Source organism: Danio rerio, chromosome 7 (genome assembly GCF_052040795.2).
Source record: "Danio rerio strain M-AB ecotype USA chromosome 7, GRCz13ab, whole genome shotgun sequence".
NCBI classification, from domain to species: domain Eukaryota; kingdom Metazoa; phylum Chordata; class Actinopteri; order Cypriniformes; family Danionidae; genus Danio; species Danio rerio.
Window position 1 is genome coordinate 13,319,552 of NC_141027.1, and position 10,449 is coordinate 13,330,000.

The window sequence follows — 10,449 nt, forward strand, 5'->3', positions numbered from 1 at the left end:
CATTCCACTGTGGCGACCCCTGTATAATAAAGGAACCGAGCTATCTTTTGATACATTTAAGTAATTGTCTATCAAGCTCATTTTGGGGAGTCAGATGGTGTAGTTGCAGCTTCTACCAGAAGGGCAAAAAGCTCTTTTGGTTGGGGAAAAATAACAACACACCTAAATGGATAGTCCACCCCAAAATGAAAATGTATACACTATTTATTCCTTTTTACTTCCTCTAATCGTTCCAGACCTTTATAAATTTCTTTATTCTGTTGAACGCAAATTAGCACACAGTATTTTAGAGTAATCTGAAAACCTGTAACCATCGACTAACATTACTATTGAGGTCAATGGTCAGAGGTCTCCAGTTTTCTTCAAAATATCTTCTTTAGTGTTTAACTGAATAAAGAAAGTCAAACAGGTTTAGAACAGGTGATGGAAGAGTAAATGATGACCGGATTTTCAGTTTCTGGGTGAACTATTCCTTTAATTATAGGCAACTCAAGCAATGTATGACTTTAAATTGAACATGAAATGAATATGGTAGCAGTATTCTAATAGTATTTTAATGCTCCGTGCAATAACAAGTGACAGTTTTGTTTTTTTTTCTTGTGGTTGTTTTTCAGATCTAACAAACCCGGCAGCAGTCCTAAAGGCCAGACCCCAGACGAGAGCCACCGGCGGACAGACGCCAACTCATCCGTCTCAGACCTGGCCAACTCTGTCACCAGCGACATGCTGATGGTAATGACAACGTGTGTCTGTGTACTCTGGACTCTATAGGATTTACACAACATGGAAAGAAAAAAAAACATTGACACTATATTCAAATTTATAGCCAACAATTCCTGGTTTCTAGTTTATTTATCAAAGTTCACATATCACAGTTCTGACTTCCCCCTGTGCAAAAAAGCAAAATAAAACAGAAAGGAAAGGAAATAGGAATTGCAGATCTTTAAATCTCACAAATAATATTATAATAATTATAATTTCGAGTTTATATTTTGCAAGTTTGACTTCATCTCACAATTTTAAGTTTATAAAATTACATTTCACAATTCTGGGATTACAATTTCCAATTATGAATTTACATCTCATATTTCTGAATTTATATTTATATTCACAGTTTCTTATCTGCATGAATTCTTTCTTTTTTTAAGTTTAAATCTTACCGAAGCTGTGTTATATCTCATAATCATAAGATTATTTCTCATAATTTCTATTATTATCTTGCATTTTTGATTTTTTTTCCAACAATTATGTTTTAGTCTCACAATTCCTGTTTTACATCTTGTATATGCAATTCTGCATTTAGTTATCATGAATCAGTTTATATTTTCATATTTGACTTCACCTCACTATTCTGAGTTTATATCTCAAAATGTAGATATTATGTCTAGCAATTTTTAGTTCAAATGTCACAATTCTGAGTTTATTTTCTTTGAGTTTACATCGAACAGTTCTGAGTTTATTTCATTTAGATTTCATGTGTACAATTTTGAGTGTAAAATCACAATTATGAGTTTATATCTCATAATTTTTCTGACTTTATATCTCATATTGTTTATTGGGTTTATATCTCATAATTTTACTGAGTTTATATCTCACAATTATGAGTTTATATTTCATACTTTTTCCTGAGTTTATATCTCAAATTTCTGAGTTTATTATCTCACAACTATGAGTTTATGTCTAATTCCTTTTCTAAATTTATATCTCCCAATTTTAAGTTTATATCTAGTACTTTTTCTGAGTTTATATCTCACAATTATGAGTTTATATCTCTTTTTTTGTTTGTATCTCATAAATGTTCAGTGTTTATATTTCATACTTATTTTGAAGTTTATATCTCACAATTCTGAGTTTATATCTCATACTTTTTCCTGAGTTTATATCTCATACTTTTCCTGAGTTTATATCTCATACTTTCCTGAGTTTATATCTCTTATTTTTCTGAGTTTTTGTCTCAAATTTCGAAGTTTATTATCTCACAATTCTGAGTTTGTATCTTATTTCTTTTCTAAATGTATATCTCACAATTATGAGTTTATATCTCATACTTTTCCTGAGTTTAAATCGCAGAATTATGAGTTTATTGCTCATTTTTGTCTATATGTCACAATTATGAGTTTATAACACATACTTTTCCTAACTTTATATCTCATAATTAAGAGTTTATAACACATACTTTTCCTAACTTTATATCTCATAATTAAGAGTTTGTATTTCATACTTTTCTTAAGTTCATATTTCACAATTATGAGTTTCTATCTTATTTATTTTATATCTCACAATTATGAGTTTATATTTTATACTTTTCCTAAGTTTATATCACAATTATGAGTTTATATCTCATTTTATTTATATTATAGCTCACAATTATAAGTTTATATCTCGTACTTTTCCTGAGTTTACATCTCACAAGTATGAGTTTATATTTCATTCTTTTCCTGTGTTTAGATCTCATAATCTTTCTTCATTTATATCTTACAATTCTGTTAATTATCTCACAATTCTGAGTTTATACCTCATACTTTTTCCTGAGTTTATATCTCATATCTTTCTGAGTTTATCTCACAATTCTGAGTTTATATCTCATACTTTTTCCTGAGTTTATATCTCATACTTTTCCTGAGTTTATATCTCATACTTTTCCTGAGTTTATATCTCTTATTTTTCTGAGTTTTTGTCTCAAATTTCTGAGTTTATTATCTCAAAATTCTGAGTTTATATCTTATTTCTTTTCTAAATGTATATCTCACAATTATGAGTTTATATCTCATAATTTTCCTGAGTTTAAATTGCAGAATTATGAGTTTATTGCTCTTTTTTTGTCTATATGTCACAATTATGAGTTTATAACACATACTTTTCCTAACTTTATATCTCATAATTAAGAGTTTGTATTTCATACTTTTCTTAAGTTCATATTTCACAATTATGAGTTTCTATCCTATTTATTTTATATCTCACAATTATGAGTTTATATTTCATACTTTTCCTAAGTTTATATCACAATTATGAGTTTATATCTCATTTTATTTATATTATAGCTCACAATTATGAGTTTATATCGCGTACTTTTCCTGAGTTTACATCTCACAAGTATGAGTTTATATTTCATTCTTTTCCTGTGTTTAGATCTCATAATCTTTCTTAATTTATATCTTACAATTCTGTTAATTATCTCACAATTCTGAGTTTATACCTCATACTTTTTCCTGAGTTTATATCTCATATCTTTCTGAGTTTAACTCACAATTCTGAGTTTATACCTCATACTTTTTCCTGAGTTTATATCTCATATCTTTCTGAGTTTAACTCACAATTCTGAGTTTATACCTCATACTTTTTCCTGAGTTTATATCTCATATCTTTCTGAGTTTATCTCACAATTCTGAGTTTATTGTCTCACAATTCAGAGTTTATATCTCTTATTTTTCTGAGTTTTTGTCTCAAATTTCTGAGTTTATTATCTCACAATTCTGAGTTTATATCTTATTTCTTTTCTTCCTCCACTCTTTCTGTAACAAGCCAAGTCGTTTAATTATGAGTTTCTATCTCACACTTTTTCAGAGTTTATATCTCATATTTTTTTCCACTCACAATTCTGAGATTAAATTTCACAATTCTCAATTCATATATCAAAAATATGAGTTTGCATTTCATAATTCCATATTTATATCTCACAATTCAGAGTTTACATCTCAACTTTTTCCCTGAGCAAAACAGCACAAACTGGCTTCTGTGGTTTTCTTTTTGTTATTTTCCATTCTTTGCCCCTCATTCAACGATGCTAGTCTTTTGAAGTGAGTCCTTTAAACACAGGGATGCATCATGAGTAATTGCTGCTCTCTGTTACTGCAGTCAGTCAGTCAGTCAGTCACACACACACACACACACACACACACACACACACACACACACATACAAGTGTCAAAGGAAACTTACCTCCTCAAAAAGCCCCACAATTACAACTGGTGTGATGTGCAGGATGACGGCCTTCACAGGGGTCCCCGTGTTGTCTTGTGGGTGGGAAGGCGTTTTTAAAGAGATGTGATGAGGGCTAATGATGGTGCTTTCTCTTTAAGAGGGTGCCAGAAGCTCTTATAAGCGCCAGCTCTGTGTCTCACCGGGGAGGATCCGAGCATCGGGGCATGGCATGTCAAATTAAGCCCAACTTTCAGCCAAGGTCCTGACACACAGATAGGAGTTCATTAATTTGATATGCTGCTGCTTGTCAGACCACTTTAAGTGATGGATCACTAAGGTGTTTGTAAAGACCACTGACCGTCCCACAACTTTTCGCCCTTCAACACATATTAATGTGAAGACAACAGATTTTCATAACTGTGTGTGGGTGAATGTGTATGTGTGTGTGTGTGTGTGTGTGTTTAAGGGGGGGAGATGGGGTGGTTGTGCTATAATTGACAACTGAAATGTTTTAATAGTTATGTTTGTGCAGTCTAACAGTCTAAACGCGATAAACGCCATTTTTTGACATTTGGATTTAATTATTAAAAATCACTGTTCAGATGTACCTAAATCCATGTGTGAATTGCTGCCATTAATAACATTTATGAATGTACATTTTAGGCCTAGTACAAAATGTATTTTTTCACAAAACGCAATATCCGCCAGACCAGTTTCTTTACAAAGTGCGATGTATTGAGTATAGAGCGTTCAGGATTCTGCGCGAGCTCAGCATCCCCTGGGAAGAGAATCGCCGCCAGTGAAGTGCACCCAGTTTGCTCAGTAATGAGAGTAATGTTGGTCTGTGTCATGTTGACAAACTTTTAGATGAAGATGTAGCCTTCAACTTCAAAAACATGTATAAAAACGCAACAAAAGTGGACCAGGATCAAATAATCGCGTCTCCGCTGATGTCAAGAAAAGGCCAGGGGTTACAGTGAAAAACTGCCTTTTTCCATGCGCTCCCCCCAAAAAAACGCCAGAAGCTGTTGTGATGCGCGCGACTGTTTAAAACGCGTGCGCGCTCCCTTTCTCTTGCGTGAAATTGTGACTGGAAACGCAACTACAACCACAGTGGCTGGTCAGGCCCTGATGATGATGATGATGATTATTATTATTACAGTGAAATAATTAATTAAATATGACGGGGCGGGGCGATCTTGTGCAGTGGCGTAGCGCAAAATGCGGAGGCCCCCCTGCAGGGATCGCTGACGGGGCCCCCTGATGATTGGGGGGGGGGGGAGATGGGGTACGTCATACGTTAATTTGCATATCATTGACGTCATCACGTTCTACCGTTTCTGTTTAACAGCCTATGGTTAATAAAGGGGTATTTAAAATTGCACTACACTTTATATAAGCATGTTTATTTAACTAAATTTATTGCTGTTTGAATACAGTATAACATTATAGATGTGTAACGTTAGTGAATGTGCAGCAATCTCTCATATGTATTAAACTCAGACAAGTTCAGAAACTGTCACTAAAATATCTGTGATTGTGAACAAGAAAAGAATAAACGGTCCAAATAAATTGTTAAAATAAAGTAGAAGTAGATCGGTTAGACTGTACAAGGGAAATACCTTCACACTGCCTGTGCTAAATCATTTGTCGTCGGTACGCAGAGGGGTGATCTGCTCTCGGGCTGCAGGTGGGAGAGGCTGCTGTACGAGGACTGACTGGGCCGCCTGTCAGTGCTGTGAGGCGGGGGAGGGGCCGGCGGCATCACACGCAGCTCGTTGAGAAGAGTAGGGACGGTACGGTATGGAAAAATGACAGTCTAAAAAAATCTCCAATAACAAACAAAAAAGTCGCTAGATTTGTCGCTAGGGGGGTCTGAAAAGTCGCTAAATCTAGTGACAAAGTCGCTAAGTTGGCAACATTGGCGGCAAGCAATCAGAATGAAGTAGTCCACCGCTTGAGAGGTGTTCAGAGAACACAGACGTGTGAACTTTGGTTCCGACCACAGTTGTTCCCAACAGTTTATTGAAAATCGCGACGACGCGGGGCCCCCTAACCAACCCCATTCATTCATTCATTCATTTTCTTTTCAGCTTAGTCCCTTTATTAATCCAGAAATTGTTCATACCCCTGGCAAATTATGACTTAAGGTTTCTGATTATGTCAGGCTTCTCCTAAACACAATAAGGCAATGTATACAAGAGCCATCATTGTGGAAAAAATATTTCTTAGCTTTTATTTATATTTGAACAAAAAGTTTCACGTCCAAAATTATTCATACTCCTCTCAATAATCTATAGAAAAGTCTTTATTGGCTATTATAGCAATCAAACACTTCCTATAATTGCTGAGCAGCTTTTTGCGTGTCTACACTAATGTTTTTGCCCATTCATCCTTTAGATTGGAGAGTCTCCTTGCCATCACCTTGTATGTCTACACACTATTTGTCTCTCAATAGATGTAACTTCTTCTTCGTGTTTACATGCATGGTCAGAATGGTACATTGATATGATAATACATCACTCACTATCCTGGAAGCCTCTCACAGATATACCTTTATATGTTTGTTTTAAATATACAGTCATTCTCTCATAGTGTTGATCTGACATATTTCTCTGCAGGCCCCTCATCCTACACATACCACGATTTTTCTCAAGACACAAAAGTAGTTTCACAAATGTCTATATTCATTTGATTTTACTGTTTACTGTGCACTTTTTAAGAATAAAAATGTTCTTCACTCCCTCCACAGATTCTCAACTGGATTTAAATCAGGACTCTGGCTGGGCCACTGCAAAATGTTAATGTTTTTGTCTGCATATACTTCCATGTATCAGATTTTTTTTTCGGGTAAAAATATATGCTGTTTATTTAGTATTTGTATTAGTTTGCAGCAGCATCAAGTTAAAAATAAAATTAAATAATGAATTTAAACGATGGAGCATCCGTTGCATAAAAACAAGTCAGAGTAGTTGGTGGTTCATTCCACTGTGGTGACCCCAATTAAATCAAGAACAATGCTGAAGGAAAATAAATAAATGAATGAATGAATGAATGAATGAATTTAAACATTCAGATAAGCGACTGGTGTGTTTACTGATAATTTTGTCTTTGTCTTTTCAGTTGTCTCCAGGCTCTGAGGAAGAGGAACATGAAGGACCGGTGTGTGAAAAGCTGGGCCGCATCCAGTTCAGCGTGGGGTACAGTTTTCAGGACTCCACACTTACAGTCAAGATCCTGAAGGGTCAAGATCTGCCGGCTAAAGATTTCTCCGGGACTTCAGATCCCTTCGTCAAGCTTTATCTGCTGCCAGACAAGAAGCACAAACTGGAGACCAAGGTTAAGAGAAAGAACTTGAACCCTCACTGGAACGAGACCTTCCTGTTTGAAGGTTAGTGTGCTTTTTATATCTCTGATAAACACTGTTTTAATTTTGAGAGCAGTTTGAAGGTGGTTGTGAAGTGCTAGAGCAGGGATGTCAGACTCAATTCCTGGAGGGCTGCAGCCCTGCACAGTTTAGTTCCAACCCTGCTCCAACACACTTACCTGTAAGTTTCAAACAAGCCTGAAGGACTCAATTAGTTTGATCAGGTGTGTTTAATTAGGGTTGGAACTAAACTGTGCAGAGCTGCAGCCCACCAGGAATTGAGTTTGACATCCCTGTGCTAGAGTAAAAAAGGGCATCAATGTCTGTATTTATTTGATCAAAAATATGATAGAAATGTTGAGGGCCAATCATTTATGAGGGCTAATAATTCTGACTTCAACTGCATATTTGTATTTACAGTATATTTTTATCCCATATTGAGCTGTAAACTATTACTGTGAGCTAAAATGACCCTGTTCTCATATCTCTCCCAGGGTTTCCTTATGAGAAGGTGGTGCAGCGCACATTGTACCTGCAAGTGCTGGATTATGACCGTTTTAGCAGGAATGACCCTATAGGAGAGGTGTCCATCCCTCTGAACAAAGTGGAACTGGTCCCCATGCAGACCTTATGGAAGGAGCTGAAACCCTGCAGCGATGGCAGTGTGAGTGGATCCCTGCTTTTCTGGACTCCGTTATCACCTTTACACCGTAAAAAAAATCTTTCAAATTTAAAGGAAAACAATTGGCACCTGGAGAATTTTACTAATAATAGTAAAGTACACTGTAAAACATTTAAAAACAAAAAGTCGAGACAACAAATATTTTTTAAGTTGCTTTAACTTACTTTAATAAGTTAATCAGGTTTCAACTAATATTTTTTAAGTTAAACAAATTTTAACCTAAAATTATTTGTCTGTTTGATTGATGCAAGTTGAGATGACTTGAAAAGTTAATTTGATTCAACTAAAACCTTTAAGGCAGCAAGATTACCTTGTGTAGAAACTGTACAAGACATTTCTAAAGTAAACTACAGTATTTCATACACATGAAAGCAAAGTAATACAGTAAACATCCTCAACATTCTTAACATCCTCAATCTCCAGTAACTTTAACAACAAGCGTGTCAACTTTCTCTCTTCTCTTCTTCTGTGTTATCAAAAGTGTAAAGTTGTGTAGCGCCATCTGACGTCAAGGAGTACTTTTGCATACTCTTCTGCTCGACGGCAGTAAAAATTGCTTGGGTTTAAATCTGGAAAAACGTAAAATGCAAACGAAAAGCGTCCTGTTGTGTACAAGCCTTTACACTGTAAAAAGGAATCCAATATAGTTTTACATAACGGCAGTTGAGTTACAAGTAAAAATATGGTAAAACACTGAAAAGAAATGTCTAATGTAAACTACTTTAGTTCATTTAATAACACACAAGAAACTAATGTAATGCAATAAACATTGTTTTAAAATTTTTAGATGTAACATAAAATTAAAAAAACAAACAGTCAATGATGGGAAAAACAAAACAAAAACGAACCATATTAATATCAACAACAAAAATTCATTCATTCATTTTCTTTTCGACTTAGTCCCTTAATTATTCTGGGGTCGCCACAGCGGAATGAAACGCCAAATTATCCAGCATATGTCTTTATGCAGCGGATGCTCTTACAGCTGCAACCCATCACTGAGAAACACCCATACACTTCCATTCACACAAATACAATACAGACAATTTTTATTTACTCGTTTGACCTGTACCGCATGTTTTTGAACTGTCGGGAAAACGGAGCACCCAGAGGAAACCCATACGAATGCGGGATGAATATGCAAACTCCACACAGAAATGCCAACTGACCCAGCTGAGGCTCGAACCAGCGACCTTCTAGCAGTGAGGCGACAGCACTACCTACTGCGCCACCGTTGGCAATTGCCAAACTGTATTGAAAATCCGTCAGCGCCACTTTAATGGCGTTGCTTGCTGCAGAAGTTGGGACTTTCTCAACTTTTCAAGCACCAATGGAAGTGTCAGCCAATCAGATCGATGTATGCAAATACACCAGCTCAGACAGTAGTCAATTGCTGACTAATTTCATTGGCTGATGCTGCTATGACGATCGCGTTAGCCCCAACTTCAGACACGCCCTCGGTCGAGCTTTGACGCTGAATCGGGCTTAACCCTCTTAAGGTTTCATTAGGTAATGCATTTATTATCAGGAACTAATTATGAACAATACTTGTGCAGCATTTATTAATAGTTCAATATTTACTAATGCATATTTAACATTCAAACAACATTAGTTAATTAGTTAAGTTAACATGAACTAACAATGAACAACTGTATTTTCATGAAACTAACTAACTACAGTTCCGATATAACATTAACTAACATAACTTTCAATTTACTAAAATCTCAATGTGATGCTGCTTTGACACAATCTACATTGTAAAAGCGCTATACAAATAAAGGTGAATTGAATTGAACTAACATGAACAAATACTGAAATTAATGCATTGTTTATTGTTTGTTTATGTTAGTAAACACATTACTGAACTGATACATTCTTATTGTAAAGCGTTACCAAAAAGTGGCCAAACGGATGAAGTGTCTAAAAGGGGTAGACTTGGGACAGGAACAATAGATGTGAATTGTTCGGCGGATAGACAGTGACGTGCAGAGCTTGTCATGCCTGAAGTAATGACACACACTGGGTGCTGTCAAAGCCTCTGAACTCTTTACACAAGAACAAGAGATCCACTAACGTGTCATTAGCACTCTGAGTCTTTGAGCGTCTCTGTTAGGGGTTTTTCTGGCGTGGGGTGTCTAAAAGATCTCCCACAGACTTACTGATTTCAGAAAGAAAATGTAACTTGATTAGAAGCTGCAGGGTTTGAGCTTAAACCTCTGAGTTCACTCAAACAAACCTGTGGTGTTACAAATCAATTGATAAAAGTGTACAAGTCTCTCAGTTAAAGGAATAGTTCATTCAAAAAAAACGTTTTAATCACTATTAATTCTTCTCCCTCAAGTGGTTCCAAGTCTTTATCAGTTTCTGTCTTCTGTTGAACACAAAGAAGATGTTTTGAAGAATGTTGGAAAATGGTAACCATTGACTTCTATAGTATGAAAAACAAATAGAAGTCAATGGTTACAGGTATAATCACACA

The 10,449-nt window shown here is 35.5% G+C and overlaps 1 protein-coding gene and 1 long non-coding RNA gene across 6 annotated transcripts in view; one reads left to right on the forward strand and one right to left on the reverse strand.

Annotated features, from left to right (window-relative positions):
- LOC141375314 (uncharacterized) overlaps positions 1-5,901 on the reverse strand; it is a 76,773-nt gene extending 70,872 nt beyond the window's left edge. The window contains exons 1-3 of one of the 3 annotated variants that reach the window (XR_015495408.1): positions 5,544-5,889; positions 3,940-4,183; positions 458-765 (exon numbers count right to left, since the gene is read on the reverse strand). This is a non-coding gene — a long non-coding RNA (uncharacterized LOC141375314). Of the gene's footprint in view, positions 1-457; positions 766-2,676; positions 3,805-3,939; positions 4,184-5,543 lie in introns of those variants that run through there. The other 2 variants (XR_015495407.1, XR_015495409.1) reach the window with 2 other exon arrangements.
- syt7b (synaptotagmin VIIb) overlaps positions 1-10,449 on the forward strand; it is a 291,633-nt gene that overhangs the window by 272,416 nt on the left and 8,768 nt on the right. For all 3 annotated transcript variants that reach the window (XM_087258665.1, XM_087258666.1, NM_001245957.1), the window contains 3 exon segments: positions 615-732; positions 7,045-7,312; positions 7,783-7,952. In XM_087258665.1, the coding sequence (XP_087114791.1) occupies positions 615-732; positions 7,045-7,312; positions 7,783-7,952 (556 nt within the window).